Source organism: Ambystoma mexicanum, chromosome 8, assembly GCF_040938575.1.
Source record: "Ambystoma mexicanum isolate Mex_15411 chromosome 8, UKY_AmexF1_1, whole genome shotgun sequence".
Classification (NCBI taxonomy): domain Eukaryota; kingdom Metazoa; phylum Chordata; class Amphibia; order Caudata; family Ambystomatidae; genus Ambystoma; species Ambystoma mexicanum.
Window position 1 is genome coordinate 83,897,071 of NC_090929.1, and position 21,358 is coordinate 83,918,428.

General features: G+C 47.7%; 1 protein-coding gene across 2 annotated transcripts in view; it reads left to right on the forward strand.

Annotated features, from left to right (window-relative positions):
* Positions 1-21,358, forward strand: part of ADAMTS13 (ADAM metallopeptidase with thrombospondin type 1 motif 13) — a 447,185-nt gene that overhangs the window by 61,053 nt on the left and 364,774 nt on the right. For both annotated transcript variants that reach the window (XM_069609349.1, XM_069609350.1), the window contains exon 3: positions 8,205-8,485. In XM_069609349.1, coding sequence (XP_069465450.1) covers positions 8,205-8,485 — 281 coding nt within the window. The remainder of the gene's footprint in view (positions 1-8,204; positions 8,486-21,358) is intronic.

Below are 21,358 nucleotides of genomic sequence, written 5' to 3' on the forward strand. Positions count from 1 at the left end.
AAGCTCACACTGCTGGGATTCCTTCCAGAACCACAACAGGAAAGTGTTGGAGCAAGCTCACGCTGCTGGGAATGTGGAACCCCATCAGGAAAGTGCTGGAGCATGCTCACGCTGCTGGGATTCTGGAACCCATCAGGAAAGTGCTGGAACAAGCTCACACTGCTGGGATTCCTTCCAGAACCCCATCAGGAAAGTGCTGGAGCACGCTCACGCTGCTGGAATTCCGGAACCCCATCAAGAAAGTGCTGGAGCAAGCTCACGCTGCTGGGATTCCGGAACCCCATCAGGAAAATGCTGGAGCATGCTCACGCTGCTGGGAATCCGGAACTCTGACAGGAAAGTGCTGGAGCAAGCTCACACTTGTGGGATTCCAGAACCCCATCAGGAAAGTGCTGGAGCAAGCTCACGCTGCTGGGATTCCGGAACCCCATCAGGAAAGTGCTGGAGCATGCTCACGCTGCTGGGATTTCGGAACCCCGACAGGAAAGTGCTGGAGCAAGCTCACACTGCTGGGATTCCTTCCAGAACCACAACAGGAAAGTGTTGGAGCAAGCTCACGCTGCTGGGAATCCGGAACCCCATCAGGTAAGTGCTGGAGCATGCTCATGCTGCTGGGATTCTGGAACCCATCAGGAAAGTGCTGGAACAAGCTCACACTGCTGGGATTCCTTCCAGAACCCCATCAGGAAAGTGCTGGAGCACGCTCACGCTGCTGAAATTCCGGAACCCCATCAAGAAAGTGCTGGAGCAAGCTCACGCTGCTGGGATTCCGGAACCCCATCAGGAAAATGCTGGAGCATGCTCACGCTGCTGGGAATCCGGAACTCTGACAGGAAAGTGCTGGAGCAAGCTCACACTTGTGGGATTCCAGAACCCCATCAGGAAAGTGCTGGAGCAAGCTCACGCTGCTGGGATTCCGGAACCCCATCAGGAAAGTGCTGGAGCAAGCTCACGCTGCTGGGATTCCGGAACCCCATTAGGAAAATGCTGGAGCAAGCTCACGCTGCTGGGAATCCGGAACTCCGACAGGAAAGTGCTGGAGCAAGCTCACGCTGATGGGATTCCAGAACCCCATCAGGAAAATGCTGGAGCAAGCTCACGCTGCTGGGAATCCGGAACTCCGACAGGAAAGTGCTGAAGCAAGCTCACGCTGGTGGGATTCCAGAACCCCATCAGGAAAGTGCTGGAGCAAGCTCACGCTGCTGGGATTCCGGAACCCCATCAGGAAAGTGCCGGAGCAAGCTCACGCTGCTGGGATTCCGGGAACCCCATCAGGAAAGTGCCGGAGCAAGCTCACGTTGCTGGGAATCCGGAATCCCGACAGGAAAGTGCTGGAGCAAGCTCACGTTGCTGGGATTCCGGAACCCCATCAGGAAAGTGCTGGAGCACGCTCACGCTGCTGGGATTCCGGAACCCCATCAGGAAAGTGCTGGAGCAAGCTCACGCTGCTGGGATTCCGGAACTCCATCAGGAAAATGCTGGAGCAAGCTCACGCTGCTGGGAATCCGGAACTCCGACAGGAAAGTGCTGGAGCAAGCTCACGCTGGTGGGATTCCAGAACCCCATCAGGAAAGTGCTGGAGCCAGCTCACGCTGTTGGGATTCCGGAACCCCATCAGGAAAGTGCTGGAGCAAGCTCACGCTGCTGGGATTCCGGAACCCCATCAGGAAAATGCTGGAGCAAGCTCACGCTGCTGGGAATCCGGAACTCCGACAGGAAAGTGCTGGAGCAAGCTCACGCTGGTGGGATTCCAGAACCCCATCAGGAAAGTGCTGGAGCAAGCTCAGGCTGCTGGGATTCTGGAACCCCATCAGGAAAATGCTGGAGCAAGCTCACGCTGCTGGGAATCCGGAACTCCGACAGGAAAGTGCTGGAGCAAGCTCACGCTGGTGGGATTCCAGAACCCCATCAGGAAAGTGCTGGAGCAAGCTCACGCTGCTGGGATTCCGGAACCCCATCAGGAAAGTGCCGGAGCAAGATCACGCTGCTGGGATTCCGGAACCCCATCAGGAAAGTGCCGGAGCAAGCTCACGCTGCTGGGATTCCGGAACCCCATCAGGAAAGTTCTGGAGCAAGCTCACGCTGCTGGGAATCCGGAACTCCGACAGGAAAGTGCTGGAGCAAGCTCACGCTGGTGGGATTCCAGAACCCCATCAGGAAAGTGCTGGAGCAAGCTCACGCTGCTGGGATTCCGGAACCCCATCAGGAAAGTGCCGGAGCAAGCTCACGCTGCTGGGATTCCGGAACCCCATCAGGAAAGTGCCGGAGCAAGCTCACGCTGCTGGGATTCCGGAACCCCATCAGGAAAGTTCTGGAGCAAGCTCACGCTGCTGGGAATCCAGAACCCCGACAGGAAAGTGCTGGAGCAAGCGCACACTGCTACAGTCTATCAACTGGTGGAGAGAAGCTCACACTGCTACAGTCTATCAGCTGGTGGAGAGAAACTCACACAGTTGATGTCTTGCCTACACTTCCTAAAGATTACAGCTGAGTTATTGGTGAAGCCAACACACTGAAATGATGACTGTCGGCAGTGGTTGATCAGGTAGTGTTATTTTGGGACATACATGCTTTGTCTTGCAGGTAACGGTTAGGTTGAAAGGTGTTGGCCAATCCGTCGAAGGTAGTTGTGAGTTTTTAATCAAATTGCTGTGTTCCATGCATGGGCGGTGGCGTGCGCTGCACATGTGGAGGGTGAGAGTTAGTTGGAGATGGCCTAAAGTTAACTTGCACGACAGCTGTAGGAGATGGGTGGAGAGAAGTGCGGGTATGGGGGTGCCTACAGTACTGTGAGAGGCTTAGTCCCTCTTTCTGCTGAAGCTCGAGTTTACCGGGAGACATCTGCATAGCCCCTCCTTTCTACCCTCCTCTGATTGGGCTGCAAATACAGGACTGTACAGCCCCCCTCCCCCCTCCCCTCCTCACTCAGAAACGCTGTAAATGAGGACAACAGCTGTGAGCGGGGCAATCCCTTTGCAGGGTGTTTTCCGAAAGGACAGATATGATATGATAAATCGAGTAAGGTGCGCCTGTCCAAAAGGGTTTCTAGGCGCCACGGGGAAGGGAAGACAAAAAGGAGACGAAACAACGATCTTACTAGGAGGGGGCGGGTGGGGGGAAAGTGGGGGTGGGGGAGAGACGTGCCAGAGCAGGCTCATAACAAGTGCAGGAGTGGGGATAGATGTGGGAGCCCACTGGCTAATACAATTAATTATGTATCTTACTTAAATATATTGTTTGATGGATTTTACATCTTTTATTTATGTGGGTGTTTTCTGGAGTGCTACATAGCACCCTTCGGCTGCTTCAAGGAGCTACTCGGCCTAGCGTTTGTTTTATCCAATGATGTCTTAATTCGGCTACTGTAGGGGAGGAGCAACCACCGGGGTGTTCTCATTGTCTGGGTCCTTCTGCACAGGGGGGAGGCACTGGTCCCTGTTCTTTGCGTTATTGTAAACGTAATGTAGGCTTAAGCCATTATAAATGTCGCACTAACCAATAAGGGGCAAAGGAAAGGAAACAGAAAATCGCCATTGGTTGGCTTGAAAACGCGCGCCATCGTACAACTGGGGTTGCGTGTACTCGTTCCAGGGCGTGGTGAAAACGCAACTATATGAAGCGATTGCATAACCCTAAAGATCTAACTACGCGTTTGAGGAGCAAGTATTGCACCCTGTGCTGTTTGTTTCTTTGCATTCTGGGACTTGTAGTTTTTTGCTTTTCCAATGTAAATGCAAGCTGAAAGTTCTATTCACCAGTGAAATAGGACAACCCGTGACATCTGTAAACTCTCATCCCGTTTGTTTCGTTCATATCCCTGGATAATATCATTGCTTGAAGCTTTTGTTGTTGGATATTATGTGGATTAAATCTACAGTGCTGGAAAAGGAAATCCAAGGTTGGTTTTGCTTCTGAATACAGGAAACAGCTTTGTACATTTTATACAGAATTCTTTTCACCTTTTCTTTCACAAATTAATCAACTCTGGGATATGGGGGCGAATTGGCATTCATATCAAAGTGGCCCACCCCTCTCTTACAAACTGGAACATGAGCACTTTTCACACATGCGTAAAACGTTTTACATAAAAGCGTCACTCAAGACGAGCTTGTCCTCGTGGCCTATTTCTTATCATTTGCCCAAAAGCTCTATGTACAATATTCCACCAAGGGACACCGAGTGATATCTGATAGACGATGAGAGCCAAGGATGCCCCTTGGAGCCCCTAGGTGGGGTACACTGCGTAGTTGAAAGCTACCCTGAGTACTTGTAGGTTGTGTGTGACCCACAGTGCATCCTTTTCCACCCTATGGCCTGTCCCATTAGACCAGCATTGCATGGAATGTGCAGGGGAGGCATGAGGGAGTGAACAAAAAGTGCACCTGGCGTGCTGCCACCCAAACTCACCACCCTTCTGTTGGGTGACAGAACTATACAGAGTAAGTGCACCTGGCGTGCTGCCACCCAAACCCACCGCCCTTCTGTTGGGTGACAGAACTATACAGAGTAAGTGCACCTGGCGTGCTGCCACCCAAACCCACCACCCTTCTGTTGGGTGATAGAACTATACAAAGTAAGTGCACCTGGCATGCTGCCACCCAAACCCACCACCCTTCTGTTGAGTGAGGAACTATATAGAGCATACAAAGTTACCGGGAGTGAACAAAAAGTGCACCTGGCGTGCTGCCACCCAAACCCACCGCCCTTTTGTTGGGTGAGGGATCTATATAGATCATACAAACTTACTGGGAGTAAATAAAAAGTGCACCTGGCGTGCTGCCACCCAAACCCACCACCCTTCTGTTGGGTGATAGAACTATACAAAGTAAGTGCACCTGGCCTGCTGCCACCCAAACCCACCGCCCTTCTGTTGGGTGAGGGAACTATATAGATCATACAAACTTACTGGGAGTAAATAAAAAGTGCACCTGGCGTGCTGCCACCCAAACCCACCACCCTTTTGTTGGGTGAGGAAACTATATAGAGGATACAAACTTGCCAGGAGTGAACAAAAAGTCCACCTGGCATGCTGCCACCCAAACCCACCACCCTTCTGTTGGGTGAGGGAACTATATAGATCATACAAACTTACCGGGAGTGAACAAAAAGTGCACCTGGCGTGCTGCCACCCAAACCCACCACCCTTCTGTTGGGTGAGGGAACTATATAGATCATACAAACTTACCGGGAGTGAACAAAAAGTGCACCTGGCGTGCTGCCACCCAAACCCACCGCCCTTTTGTTGGGTGAGGGAACTATATAGAGGATACAAACTTGCCAGGAGTGAACAAAAAGTCCACCTGGCATGCTGCCACCCAAACCCACCACCCTTCTGTTGGGTGAGGGAACTATATAGATCAAACAAACTTACTGGGAGTAGATAAAAAGTCCACCTGGCATGCTGCCACTCAAAACCCACCATCCTTCTGTTGGGTGAGGGAACTATATAGATCATACAAACTTACTGGGAGTAAATAAAAAGTGCACCTGGTGTGCTGCCACCCAAACCCACCACCCTTCAGTTGGGTGATAGAACTATCCAAAGTAAGTGCACCTGGCATGCTGCCACCCAAACCCACCGCCCTTCTGTTGGGTGAGGGAACTATATAGATCATACAAACTTACTGGGAGTAAATAAAAAGTGCACCTGGCGTGCTGCCACCCAAACCCACCGCCCTTTTGTTGGGTGAGGGAACTATATAGAGGATACAAACTTGCCAGGAGTGAACAAAAAGTCCACCTGGCATGCTGCCACCCAAACCCACCACCCTTCTGTTGGGTGAGGGAACTATATAGATCATACAAACTTACTGGGAGTAGATAAAAAGTCCACCTGGCATGCTGCCACTCAAAACCCACCATCCTTCTGTTGGGTGAGGGAACTATATAGATCATACAAACTTACTGGGAGTAAATAAAAAGTGCACCTGGCGTGCTGCCACCCAAACCCACCACCCTTCTGTTGAGTGAGGAACTATATAGAGCATACAAACTTACCGGGAGTGAACAAAAAGTGCACCTGGCGTGCTGCCACCTGGACCCACCACCCTTCTGTTGTGTGAGGAACTATATAGAGCATACAAACTTACCGGGAGGGAACAAAAAGTGCACCTGGCGTGCTGCCACCTGAACCCACCACCCTTCTGTTGAGTGAGGAACTATACAGAGTAAGTGCACCTGACCTGCTGCCACCCAAACCCACGGCCCTTCTGTTGGGTGACAGAACTATACAGAGTAAGTGCACCTGGCGTGCTGCCACCCAAACCCACCACCCTTCTGTTGGGTGACAGAACTATACAGAGTAAGTGCACCTGGCGTGCTGCCACCCAAACCCACCACCCTTCTGTTGGGTGATAGAACTATACAAAGTAAGTGCACCTGGCGTGCTGCCACCCAAACCCACCGCCCTTCTGTTGGGTGACAAAACTATACAGAGCATACAAACTTGCTGGGAGTGAACAAAAAGTGCTCCTGGCGTGCTGCCACTCAAACCCACCATCGTCCTATTGGGTGAGGGAACTATATACAGCATAAAAACCTGCCGGGAGGGTATCCCTCTTTTGATTATTAATTATACAACCCTCTGCCGAGACATCAAAGCAGGCAAAAAAGGAAACAGTTGCTGATGGCTTCCAATGGGACCATAGACAGCAAATGATTACATCAAAGAGAAAAACAGAAGACATTAAATGGTCATGGTATGATCTGCTCCTGTGAGCAATGGCATGCAGAGTCCCCAGTTCACTTTGTATGTTGCGCCCTTTTCATGAGTTGCCGAGATCACAAAGGCTGATACCTGCGCTGCGGAATAATAACAGGACTCAGTGGCCCATCTCTTATGTAGATGCTCTGTTGGGCAGCTAGTCCAACTTGCAGTTCCTCAGTGTCTGTGGAGGGAGTAAAGCTGTAGTGGAACCTTTCCTACATCTCCCTTATTACCTATTGTGTATTTAGTCGTTTATTGAGACTAGTATTTTGTTATATTGCAAGGTGATTTTAATGAAATATTTTTCTGATTTGTACAAGTATGAGGAGCTAAAAACCCAGCAGTGGTAGATCACTCTTGAATTACCCGGAACTAACGCAGTGTTCTGACCCCTGACGTCAGGGCGCATCAGCTGCACGTCCGTTAGAATTGTCAGGCCAGGATAAAATAAAAAGCAACGCCTGTTCAAATGTTTATGATAAGGAATTGGGTTGTGCAAAGTTATAAATACATCTTCCTTAAATATCAGTGTGCATGAAACCTACTGACTGACTTCCAAGTAAAACAAGCACTGTAATAACCTTAACAATATGTTCAGGTAACTCAGTGCCTGGTTGTCAGACCAAAACCCAGAACATAGACTCATCCTTTCATCCTTGAGAGAGCAATAAAATTAGTACCTTTATAAGAACTGGTACCCCCATTTTTATTTATTGTGTAAATTGCACAGTGGTTGGTCACTTATGTTTGTACTTACGTGTAACAGGTCCCTTCCGTGCAGTTTGAAGCCTTTGCGCTCTGAAGTGCAAAAAGCAAGAGTAAAATCAGTAAAATCAGCAACTTCGCAGTGCAAATGTACTAAATGCCACTACCATTTACGACATAATTTACACTGTATTCCTATGGAATCCCCCTATTTTTTTCATGGTGTAAAAAAGCCGTCAGATTCCATAGGAATCCATTGGTGCTACACCAGCATGAAAATGCCAGGCTAGTGTAAACCAAGTGGTTTATGGCAGTGGAGGGGAAAAGTAATGCAGAAATGTAACTCTCATTCTGTGCCACCCACCTCCAAAAATCAGAAACATGCCCCGGAGCAGGGGAAAAAGTTTAAAGACCGGCGTAACACCTTTACATCTCCCCTTTTACGCTGTGGGAACTTGCAAAATGAGAGCCGTGGTGTTTCAGTGCTGCTAAACTTCAAGATTTAGGTACACGGTGATGCTCAACAAAGAATAAAATAAGGTCTATAAGCTTGAACATCTGAATCATAAATCACTCTAATACGGTAACCAAGGTTACCGTGAATCAACTCAATGGTGTTCATATTATAGACTGAACAAGGAAAAAAGGCCCAGTCTATTCTGCTGGGATTTGAACCTGTGACTTGCAACATGCAAACACATCTCCGCAGGTGGTTAAATACTGCACTGAGCTGTGCATGGATCCGATGATGAAAGATTGTTGGTTGATCTCACTGTTATTTTGTGTCTTTTAGGGCCTGAATTTGACCTTGTGGATGTGAAGTGCTCGTGCACAGATCCAGGTGGATCCCTTCCCTGTGCGGTCACTCGGTGCTCGTTGGAGGCACTGGGTGAGCGGTATGTCTTTGAGTGCCCTCAAGAGCCCATCCTACGATCCTCCTCATTCATCACAGAGCGTTTTCTGAACTCAACTGCGCAAGTGCTCCGTCGCTTCCTGAGCAGATGCTCCACGCGGGCGGTGACCCTGCAGCCACAGGGGGCCGGCACGGTGCTCACCTGCTGCCAGGGATATTTGGTAAGTGAAACCGACCAACAGTGGTCACCAAAAGCAGGCCATAGTATGCAATAGTAACTCCTGCTACTCAAGCCCTAACCATAATATCCTTCATCGAAGCATGTTAACAAGTGACCAACTCTGCCACCCAACATCCAACCTTACTACCCAATGGGCATCCTACCTAATATCTAACCATGCTATCAAACTCCTAACCATAATATCCAGCAGACAAGTCTTCAAGCTGATGGCCCACCATACCACCAAGCAGGCAGGCAAGCAAGCTAGCCAGCCAATGATCCGACATAGTGCTCAGAGGCAAGTATATCAGCTAATGACCAACCAAGCTACCCAGCATGCAAGCATTTTACTGAACAGGAAACCATGCTATGCAACAACCCTCCTTGTTTATCCAAACCCTACCATGCAACACCTAGGCCAGCCATGCTCCCAAAATGTGACCATGGTCCTTAAAATCAGTTACTCATAGACCACAGGAGCCTGCGCTACCTAAACGCAAACCATGCTACCCCATTGTACATCATTGTACCCAAAACCACATGATTCTATTCAACAGATAACTGGGGACTCAGGCATCCAGCCATGCCGCGCAAGAGCCAGCCTCACCAGCCAGCGAGCATTCATGCTTCCCAAAGTTTGGAATGCTACCCAGTATCTGACCATGTTACCCAAAACCAAACCCTGTTACCTAAACATAATACTTTGCTACCCAACAGCCAACGGTGCTGGCCAAAACGAACTATGGTAGCAGAACAATGGTCAATGCTTTCCAACAGCAGACTATACCTCCCAATGGTATACCTTCCTACCCAATGGTAGACCATGCTACCCCTCTGCCTCTAGTGTTGCTCCTATGCAGACAGTGCTACCCAATAGCATCCCATGCTTTTCAATAGCAGATACTGCTTCCCAATGGACAACAGTGGTGGCCAACGGCAAACCGGGCTGCCCAATGGCTAAATATGCTACCAAATGGCAGTCCATGCTAGCCAATGGCAGGCCATGTTTCCCACCGGGATCCCATGCTACCATAAGCACAATGTGGTAAACAAACATGATGATGGAACAACCCTTGTAGGATAGCTGTAAAACGCAACTGTGTTGCACACTTGTATGTATGGAGGCCTCCTATAGACTCCAGAATATGGGGGAAAGGCCCTATCACAGAACATGTTGACATTAAGATGTCTAGTAGCAACATTAAAGGGCATATCTGGTGAATTGTTCTTCGTTAGAAAATGTCCATTTAATTCCTTGCCTGTAGTCATAATACAAAGCCCTTACTTTCATTTAACAACTGCATTTCATCTAACAACTGCATTACCCTAGCAAGAGCCATTGTCCTATCCAAACTGGATTATTGTAATGCCCTAAATGTAGGGAGCAACACATTTATCACCAACAAGATCCAGATCTTACAAAATAATGCCCTGAGAGCCGCCCTAAGCTTTCCTAAGAAAGCCTCCATCTCAGACCTCAGAAGATCCAATAACTGGCTATCCACGAAAGACAAAATTCGCCCCAAAACAGTCTCCCTGACACACAAATGTCTCCATAACACCGCCCACAATACCTCACAGCCAGATTCACGAGACAATCCTCCAATCCGTACCTCGAGAACGGCCAATGCTAACCTCCTATTAGTGCCCAGATTTAAACACATGAAGACTGGCGGAAGTAGCTTCCCAGTCAAAGCCACACAATACTGGAACTCCCTCCCTCCCACCCTAAGGGAAGACCTACCCTACTTGCGCTTTAGATCCAACCTCATCCATTGGATCGAGGAAAATGACTTCTGACAGTGTACTACATGTAGATTACTACACCTCCCCCTCTGTACATACTGTATATATTGTATATATTGTTTCACAGTGTTATATATTGCTTCAAAGTGCTTTTTACCATAATGTGTAACAGGCTTCTCTTATGCTTGTACGCTGCACATATTGACTACCCACATGTTTTGTATAAAACTCAATGTCGTAATGTATGATCTTGCACAGCAATGTAACCGAAGCTGAACAACCCTCTTGTTGCCTTTTGGCGCCCCGATACACTCGGGTCTGGTCCGCATTACAAATAATAAAACAAACAAACAAAAAGAACCATCATTCTAGGTCCTGTCATGAAGCCAAGTTGAGGCTGAAGCCAGGTTGAGGCCACAGAGGACACAGCTTGTACGTTGGATTCAACAATTATTATTATGGACTCAAACAAGAAGAGGAAGTCTTCTTGCTTCAGAAAACATGCCCTGAGTAACATTCTCTCTGGATCTTTCCCGGCGTCACTCAGGCTCATGTACACCACTTTATTTGTTTGAGAAGTGCCCATATTCCCAGGCAGCTTTCTGCCTGTGGCAAAACACTCAGTAGCATCCTTTAGATGGAACCATCACTCTTGTTTGAGCTCCCAGCTTTGTCTCAGAAGACTCCACAACATCTCCAAGAGGTCAGATAGCTGGAGGGATTTTCCAGGTTTTCGGCCAAGTTTTGCAGTGTTTCCTGTCCCAGGGACCTGATCTGTTCAATCAAGCCCGTCTCCCTTTCCTGCTTGCCAAATCGTGACTCACTACTACCTGGGGACCTGCTTCTAAGCCAGGGTGCCTTCCCTCAAGCTGTCTATGGTCTAACCTCCTTGCTAGTCTGCCACAAACGTGTTCTTCTTCCCACTACTCTCAGGTCTCTAGTAGTTGGATGGTGCCTTTCTGTCTGGCTCTTAACGGCCCATGCAACCCCTCAGCTTCTTGTATTACTCTAAATCAGACAGCATTACTCCAACAGCAGATAATGCTTCCCCATGGCCAATAGTGGCACCCAATAGCATACCATGCTGCCCAATGGCAGAATATGCTACCACATTCTAACGAGCAGGCGACGCACCCAACAGTGGATCCATGGCCACCTGTCTGTCTTCAATACTCCCCTCTTCCTCCTACTTCTACCCTTCTCCTTGAGGTTCTCCTCCTTCTGTATCAGTAACTTCTCCTGTTTAATCTCCTTCACTCTCCCCTTCTGCCACCTCGTTCCTTCTGTCCTCTCGGCTCTCCTACCTCCTCTGGCTCTGTCAGGTTTCCCTGCACCTCCACCACCCTCGCACATCCAGGTGTCTCCATACCGCCTCCTGTACCTTCACATCTCGCATCCACTCTTTCACCTACTGCTTCCTCAGATCTTTCCACACATCCTCCATCACCTTTACTGCTCTCTTCTCCTCCACCTCCTGTATCTTCAGACCTTTCCACATCTTCTCCTGCTTCTTCACTGCTCGCCTCCCTACCACCACCTCCTCCACCTTCAGTTCATACCACACCTCCTCCTGCTTCTTCACTTTTCTCCATCCCTCCTCCACCTGCTGCACCTTCAGATCTTTCCTCGCCGCCTCATCCACCTTCACCACTATCCACATTTCCTCCAGCATCTGCGCCTGTCTGTACCTCCGTCTGAAGAATTTGGTCTCTCGACCGTGCTATTCCACTATTTCAAACACCCACACTTCCCTTCACTCTCCCTGCATTTATGTAGGGCCCTGAAACCTCCCTCTGGGTGAGGCCATGTACTTTGTGTTGCATCTGTGGCTGGTGATGACTGCAGGCCTGGGATTGGTGGGTAGGGTGTCAAGTTAGTCCAAGTCTTGATCAGGAGGCCCGGTAGAAGAACTCGAAGAGTAGTCGTTGAGTTCTTCTACCAATATGTCCCTTTGTATTTCCAAAGTAAACTACAAAGGGACCGATAAGTCGAAAGATGGATACACTGCAGGAGCTGGAGATGGACACGGACACCGTGGAATGCAGAAAAGGCAGCCGATTCGGGAATGCTGCTGTGACTGTTGATGTGTATGGACAGCGTGGACTGTAGAAAAGTAAAGCCGTATATCAGAAAAGGTCAAGAGACATAGCATGAGAGAAAAAGTCAAGAGGTGAAAGATAAGCACGTTTGTAGCAGGACTAACAAACAATAAGCATAGATTGAATTACCAACGGGCAGGCACCGGGAAGACCCTACCTACGGAATTCAGCAGTCTCTAGTCCACAGACTACCCCGACGAAATGAGGACGCCTATCGACCTGAGCGCAAGGTGTCAGTCTGTAGTTTGTGCGCTATTCTCTTGGGTTATGCAGATTCACTCAGGTAAAATGGTTGTGATGATGCCCAGGTAATGCCGTACTGTCGGATCATTGTTCCTTTTGACCCGGCGAGATGAATCCAATTGCCAATCAAGGATGATTACTTATTTTGTTGTTGCAAGGATGGTTAAGAGTTCTGGGGTTCAACAACGTGCGGGCATTGCAGTATAGATAGAGAGGAGGCAAGGAAAACCAATAGCGTTCCGGGGTTCAGCAACGTGCGGACATTATAGATAGAACAGTAGGCAAGGCAGGTCAAACAGCGTTCTGGGATTCGGCAACGTGGAAGCAGTTCAGTAGCAGACAAACACTAGGAAAAGGCAGGTCAACAGCGTTCCGGGGTTCGGCAACGTGTAAGCAATTTAGTAGCATATGAAAAACAAGGGTGCTGGTTCGGCTCCGAACCGGGAGTCATATCAGATGCTTTTCCCATGCCGTACAGAAAAAGTTAAGACACGCCATTTGGAAGTGGACATTTGTTAACAATTCCAGTTTCTATACGGTGCTTTTCACGGATGTGCCTTTTTCCGCGAACTTCGTGGAGTACGTTAGGAGTCATCTCATTTGTATCGCATCTTTAGCTTATGAAGAGAACGATCCTTGATACTTAACTGCTTTACTGGGCTCCCACCTTTTGCATCTGTGCTTGGCAGTACAGTGTATGCAGTAATCCACTACCATCCTCTATTTAATAGTGCTGACACTCGGCTAACAACATGTTCACTTTGCCCGCTTGCCCGAATAGAACAAGGTGCTCCTTGCCACAGAGGTTATGACTCTTTTAGCCAATGTGCCTCCTGATGCAAAATTCTGCAACTTATAAAACGGTTGATTTCTCCACCGTCTCTATCACACTCGATCTAGCGACAACAAATCTATGATGTCACTTGTATAGCACATATAAGGCCCATCGTGAAGAAATCATTCGTCCTGAAGATGGCCACAACACTTACCTTTGTATGGACACCTGAGAAAATGTCCAATCCATCATTTGGTCGAAACATGTCGACACCCCATATCTCAAAAAATGTCTAAATTTAGTCATTTCTGTAATTAATTTTAGGATTATAGGGTGTGTTAATTTACCCATCCTTTCTTCTCTTTTACTGTCCTTTCTTTAGCCTTATTCCTTATGTTGCAATTATTAGACATATTACTTTGTGCCTCTCATGATTCATGGATATATTAAATAGTTTTTAGCTTTTTTACAATTATATGATTAAAATTTGATCTCATGTATCCTTGTGCGTTTGGTTATCTTTTGCCTGCTTTTTGTTTTACGACTATCATACACTGTTTACGCCTTGTAAATATGCCTAGTGGTAGACCTTGTGTGTGTGACCATAATTGTTCAATCCCTTCCTAGAGCCGAAGTAGTGAGGGGTAATCAATTCTCAGTGTTTTTCATATATTAACTCGTCCCTTTTTGAGAATTGCTCCCCCATAAACAGAACATTTTGGGAACTGGCCTTTTTTTCTAGTACAGCAATTCAGTAGCAGACAAACAGTAGGAAAAGGCAGGTCAACAGCGTTCCAGGGTTCGGCAACGTGTAAGCAATTCAGTAGCAGACAAACAGTAGGAAAAGGCAGGTCAACAGCTTTCCGGGGTTCGGCAACGTGTAAGCAGTTCAGTAGCAAACAGGAAAACAAGGCGGTCAAAAACAAAGACTGCGATCAAGGTCAAAACTATTAGCAGGCGCAGCCAAGGGAAACAGGACATAGGTACAAGAGCTGTGACTCAAACGAAATCAGAAGCAGCGAGTACGGCTATCTAGAAGCTTATAACGGGTAGCCGTGACCTCGTTTGGCTCCTCCTCCTCCCTATAGCGCAGTAGTCTTGCTTGTGGAGAGGACGTCATAATCGCCATGGTAACATGGCAGCACGCGTTCGGAAAGGGTGTTTTGGCTCGTTAAGAGAGGGACAGAGTTTACTTGAGATGTGCAAGGTACGCTGTTGTAGACTCAGGACTGGATGTTTTGTGGTAATCCTGACACTGGGGGGACCTCGCGCATTTCTCATCTGATCATCTCCTGTTGTCCCGCCCTGTGGATCGAGCCCTGAACAGGCCAGTCCACCATCTTGGATTCTATCTCCCAGCACATGCGCGGTTGGGGACATTCGTGGAAGCTGATAGGGAGGATTGGCTGGCACCTCACACTTACCTCCCCGTGGCTGTGACAGCCGTGGAAATAGAGTCCTGCTTTGCACCTAGTTTGGTAATATTGCTTTCTTCCTCCTCTCTTATTAATGGTGTGTTCTTCCTCCTTTCTGAGAAATAAACGAGAAGGTTAACCAAGATGCAAAATATATAAAAATGTCAATGGTTATTTTAACAAAGGTCGTAAAATATGAGAAATAAAAATGACCAATCCTACTGCTGTCACCATATGAATGGGGAAACAACCAAATTAATAGTCAACGTCCTCAATATTCGCTTCTGATCAACATGTTTTGAGACGTCTCTTCGTCAGGATCATCAGTAAGCGCCAACAGACTATAAGGTGAAATGTATCTGATCGTTAGATCCATGACGCGGCATGCTGCTCTACCCACATAGACGCTTGTGGGAGAATCCAAATGAAGTGTCCCCGGGGAATCAAACTAAGGGAGGGGTAGTCATTTGGTGCAGACCAGGCTCACAGGCCATAGGAGTGATTACTTTAGAAAAGGAGCGGATGGGTTACATTTCAAAGGGCCTATAGCGATTAGCTCAAGATGGCGTATTGCATTTAGGAGAGTGGATCTGACAGTCGACTGGCATTAAGTGTGTAACAGATGTGACTTGAATAGGTGAGTATTAGGTTTGAGACCAATTGTAAGATAATACATGGTGCTGCACAGTCTTGTTGACCTGGCAATCCAGATATTCCAACTGTGCGTCTCTATAGAAGTTCCTGCATCGCAGTCTTGCTCTTACGGATGGTGGGAATTTCAGACAGAAGGGATTCATTAGTTTGCCAGGCATTTTGAGAATGATTTGAGTGTTGGGTGGGAACCCATGTAATGACACCATTGTGGGGGGGATGTTGCCAAAGCGTTCAGTGATGACGTGTGTGGGACCATGTAAGTCTGGGTGTATGAACAATGCCAGGAAATGTTCAATTCCTGTTACAGGCTGAAATATTGGTTACATTTTCCCAAATGCCTGCATTGTTGTGTATTGTGACACATCTTAGCATGTCGTCACTGCTTCCATAAGGGAAGCTCCTTCCCAGGACGTCAGGGAGGTGAGGCCGCTAACTGATGGTCACCCTGGGGGTGGTACTCAGTGGGAGGATCTCATGGGGAGGGAGACCCCCCCCCCTTGGGACCAGTGATGACTATTGCGGGAGAAAGGGGTATTCCCCTGACACTGCCACCTCTCCTTCACCCCCACTCTCTTCACCTCTCCCTCCTATCTCATATACAGGAAGTAGGGAGAACAGAGACAAGGAAGAATAGGGATGAATGTCATGAAGATCCAGAACAAGAAAGGACCGAGACGAGGAGGAGGCGTGGATCTGCAGGGATCACCAAAAGGAACTTACCTGAGTGGTCTAGCTTTCAACAGCAGACCTTAATGGGAACGGACATAAAAACTGACAACGGACTTGCCCGAATGTAAGGTGCTCTGGAGAGGACCCACGAGAGGGACAGAGGCTCGCAGATGGATGCAGCAGGAGCAGGCCCAGGCACAGAGATGCTGAAGGGGCAGTTTCCACCGCACCCGTGCAAGAAACCGAAAGGCTGACTGTGAAGAGGACTGGCAATGCAGCACTGTACTAGCACGCGGTCTGGAAGTAACGGAGATGGCGAAGTGGGTCTGAAGCTGCAGAGCCACTGCGGCAAGCCAGTAGGAGCCCCAGAGTGCCGACAAAGCAAAAATGGACACTGGGAAGCCTGCGACCAACCGGAGGGCTGCAGCCAGGACCCTAAAGGTACTTGGGTGGTTGAGTGTATGGTTGGGGGTCCTAGAGGGTACGAGAAGCCCCAAGAAACACAGTGAGTAAAACTTTACTGAGTTGTGCTAACAAGGGTAAAAAGGTCTGAGACCCTTGCAAGAAAAAGACATACCAAGTTACAAGAAGCATTAATCTTCTTTGTGACAGTACTTGGATGGAAGGCGACCCAGGATTGTTACAAAAGAGAGATAACTGTGAGAGAAACATATGAAGACAGCACTTGGCAGGGGAGTGAACCAAGTCTGTATGCAAGATCAAGAAAGCATAACGAGATATGTGAGAGAAATATATATATGGATACAGTACTTGACAGGGGCGTAAACCACGTCTGTGTGGGAAAACAAGAGGCCATAAAGAGGTCTGTGAGAGTGATACCTATGGAGTCAGGACTTGGCAGGAGAGTAGACCAAGTCTGTGTTGTGGACTAAGAGGCTTGATATAGAAGGAAATCAGGTCTGCCAATCAGGGTCAAGGATCTATCAGAGTTTGGAGAAGCAGCCAGACTCCTTCCTCGTCGCAGTGCCTGGTGGGAGGAAACCAGGCCTACCAACCAGTGTCAGGGACCCACCTAAGCTTGGAGAAGCATCCAAGCCACTCTTCTTCATTGCAGTGCCAGGTCAGAAGACCAACCAGGGTCATGGACCCACCACAGATTGGAGGAGCCTCCAAGCCACTATTCCTTGTTGCAGTGCCTGGTAGGAGGAGACCAGGTACGCCAACCAAGGTCAGGTGCCCACTATAGTTTGGAGACGTTTCCAAACTCCTCTTCTTTGTCACAGTGCCTGGTGAAAAGGAACCAGGTCTGCCAATCAGGGTTGGGGACCCTAGAGACAGAGACGCATATTCGAGAAGGGAAATTGGGCAACAGAGATATTTCCTATTCATTGTTGAATTGTACCAGAATCCTAAGGAAGGCTGGGAAAGGGAGACATTCCTCCAACACTTGAAGAACTGATTATCCAGAACTGTCTGGGTGGCAAGTGGGCAATGCTAGTTTTGACATCAACCTCCTTAATGCGATTACTGGGCTTCAATTTAAGATACAAGGAGCCTAACGGGACAACTGAAGAGGCTTTGAGAACAAAATGTAAATCGTTCATATCCCAGCTTAAGAGACTGCGTGTCTCTATGTGCACCTTTTCGCTGCTACCGTTTCGAGAGTACTATTGGGCGAAGGTTGTGCCATGCCCATGTACAGCATGGAATGCTCATTATAAAATCATGTTACATACTTGAATTCTCTGGAGGGAATGATTTGGAAGAGGAGACTAGTCCTCCCCTTTGCATTCCAAACTGTGTGAATCGGCACAAGTTTGGACTAGTATCTTTGGCGGCCAGAGTATCGTGGTCCAAATTGCGTCTTTCTTTTTTTAGAAGATACTCGTTGCTCCATCTAACTCCCTGTTTGAGCCTCTACATGCTATGCTCAATGACAAGAGCATTCCATCATTGAATGCATTTGGGAAGAATAATAAACTCACACTTGAAACATTAGGCCTGAAAGAAATTAATTTAATTGAAACTCCTGAAACAGTGAATAATACATTGTTTAGCGTAGACTGGTGTTTGACTATGGATGGATTGGATGCTTAACCTTTGTACAAAGAGTATGGTCGCTTTGCGAGGAAAAGAAGGTGCCTGGTGAAATATACATCTCTATTCCCGTGCTATAAAGCACGATCGGTGTATAGGAGATTGAGAATGAATGTGCTCCCGACTTTAGAAGTCATGGGGCCTAGAATACAGTTAACGGCACAGAACAGAACATGTAGATTATGTAAGAAACCTAATAAACTATAAAACATCTGATTCTGTAGTGTGAAGCGAATGTTCATCTAGAACAGGGGTCTGCAACCTGCGGCTCTCCCAATGCTTTACACTACGACTCCCATGACCCATCACCATTACATTTTCTGGCAGGTGCTCGTGGGAGTTGTAGTGCATAAACCCTCGGGGAGCCAAGGGTCGCAGACTCCTGATCTAGAACATCAACACTCCATTTCTCCAGGACCTCGCAGCCTGCATTGTGGGCTGATTTAATGAGGGGCCATAGTATGAAAAAGTGCTTAATCTTTATTGGATGTGTTTGAATGTTCCAATATAAATGGCACATTTTACAGTAATTGATACTGGCTGAAATTGATTTATTTGAATAGTTATTTTAGTATAATTAATTTACATTTTTGTTTTTTAAACTGTTTTCTTTTCTTCTTTTGTATTGTGTTTCTTTTGATTGTTGTTTATGAGGTAATTTAATTTGATATGTATTTTTATTATCATTCTTATCTAGTGAAAAGGTTTATTTTAAAACAAAAACTCTCATTAAAAATAAAAGAACTGTCTTTTCACCCAGGGGAAGGGAGTCACTCCTCTGGGCTAAAAAAGCCACTTTATTATTTAGTTTACCTTGGAGTGTGAGGGACAGAGCTAGGATTCACCCAGGGGAAGGGAGTCACTCATCTGGGCTAGACAGGCTACTTTATTATTTAGTTTATTTTGGAGTGTGAGGGACAGAGCTAGGATTCACCCAGGGGAAGGGAGTCACTCATCTGGGCTAGACAGGCTACTTTATTATTTAGTTTACCTTGGAGTGTGAGGGACAGAGCTAGGATTCACCCAGGGGAAGGGAGTCACTCCTCTGGGCCAGACAGGCTACTTTATTATTTAGTTTACCTTGGAGTGCGAGGGACAGAGCTAGGATTCACAAAGGGGAAGGGAGTCACTCCTCTGGGCTAGAAAGAGCACTTAATTATTTAGTTTACCTTGGAGTGTGAGGGACAGAGCTAGGATTCACAAAGGGGAAGGGAGTCACTCCTCTGGGCTAGAAAGGCCACTTTATTATTTAGTTAACCTTGGAGTGTGAGGGACAGAGCTAGGGTTCACCCAGGGGAAGGGAGTCACTCCTCTGGGCTAGAAAGAGCACTTAATGATTTAGTTTACCTTGGAGTGTGAGGGACAGAGCTAGAATTCACAAAGGGGAAGGGAGTCACTCCTCTGGGCTGGACAGGCCACTTTATTATTTAGTTTACCTTGGAGTGTGAGGGACAGAGCTAGGATTCACCTAGGGGAAGGGAGTCACTCCTCTGGGCCAGAAAGGCTACTTTATTATTTAGTTTACCTTGGAGTGTGAGGGACAGAGCTAGGATTCACAGAGGGGAAGGGAGTCACTCCTCTGGGCTAGAAAGGCCACTTTATTATTTAGTTTACCTTGGAGTGTGAGGGACAGAGCTAGGATTCACCATGGGGAAGGGAGTCACTCCTCGGGGCTAGAAAGAGCACTTCATTATTTAGTTTACCTTGGAGTGTGAGGGACAGAGCTAGGATTCACCATGGGGAAGGGAGTCACTCCTCGGGGCTAGAAAGAGCACTTCATTATTTAGTTTACCTTGATGTGTGAGGGACAGAGCTAGAATTCGCAAAGGGGATGGGACTCACTTGTCTGGGCTAGAAAGGCCACTTTATTATTGAGTTTACCTTGCAGTGTGAGGGACAGAGCTAGGATTCACCCAGGGGAATGGAGTCACTCCTCTGGGCTAGAAAGAGCACTTAATTATTTAGTTTACCTTGGAGTGTGAGGGACAGAGCTAGGATTCACCATGGGGAAGGGAGTCACTCCTCGGGGCTAGAAAGAGCACTTCATTATTTAGTTTACCTTGATGTGTGAGGGACAGAGCTAGAATTCGCAAAGGGGATGGGACTCACTTGTCTGGGCTAGAAAGGCCACTTTATTATTGAGTTTACCTTGCAGTGTGAGGGACAGAGCTAGGATTCACCCAGGGGAATGGAGTCACTCCTCTGGGCTAGAAAGAGCACTTAATTATTTAGTTTACCTTGGAGTGTGAGGGACAGCTAGATTTCACAAAGGGGAAGGGAGTCACTTCTCTGGGCTAGAAAGGTCACTTTATTATGGAGTGTGAGGGACAGAGCTAGGATTCACCCAGGGGAAGGGAGTCACTCCTCTGGGCTAGACAGGCTACTTTATTATTTAGTTTACTTTGGAGTGTGAGGGACAGAGCTAGGATTCACCCAGGGGAAGGGAGTCACTCCTCTGGGCTAGAAAGAGCACTTAATTATTTAGTTGACCTTGGAGTATGAGGGACAGCTAGATTTCACAAAGGGGAAGGGTGTCACTCCTCTGGACTAGAAAGGCCACTTTATTATGGAGTGTGAGGGACAGAGCTAGGATTCTCCCATGGCAAGGGAGTCACTCCTCTGGGCTAGACAGGCTACTTTATTATTTAGTTTACCTTGGTGTGTGAAGGACAGAGCTAGAATTCACAAAGGGGATGGGACTCACTCGTCTGGGCTAGAAAGGCCACTTTATTATTGAGTTTACCTTGCAGTGTGAGGGATAGAGCTAGGATTCACCCAGGGGAATGGAGTCACTCCTCTGGGCTAGAAAGAGCACTTCATTATTTAGTTTACCTTGGAGTGTGAGGGACAGCTAGATTTCACAAAGGGGAAGGGAGACACTCCTCTGGGCTAGAAAGGCCACTTTATTATGGAGTGTGAGGGACAGAGCTAGGATTCACCCAGGGGAAGGGAGTCACTCCTCTGGGCTAGACAGGCTACTTTATTATTTAGTTTACCTTGGAGTGTGAGGGACAGAGCTAGGATTCACAAAGGGGAAGGGAGTCACTCCTCTAGGCTAGAAAGAGCACTTAATTATTTAGTTTACCTTGGAGTGTGAGGGACAGAGCTAGGATTCACAAAGGGGAAGGGAGTCACTCCTCTGGGCTGGACAGGCCACTTTATTATTTAGTTTACCTTGGAGTGTGAGGGACAGAGCTAGGATTCACCCAGGGGAA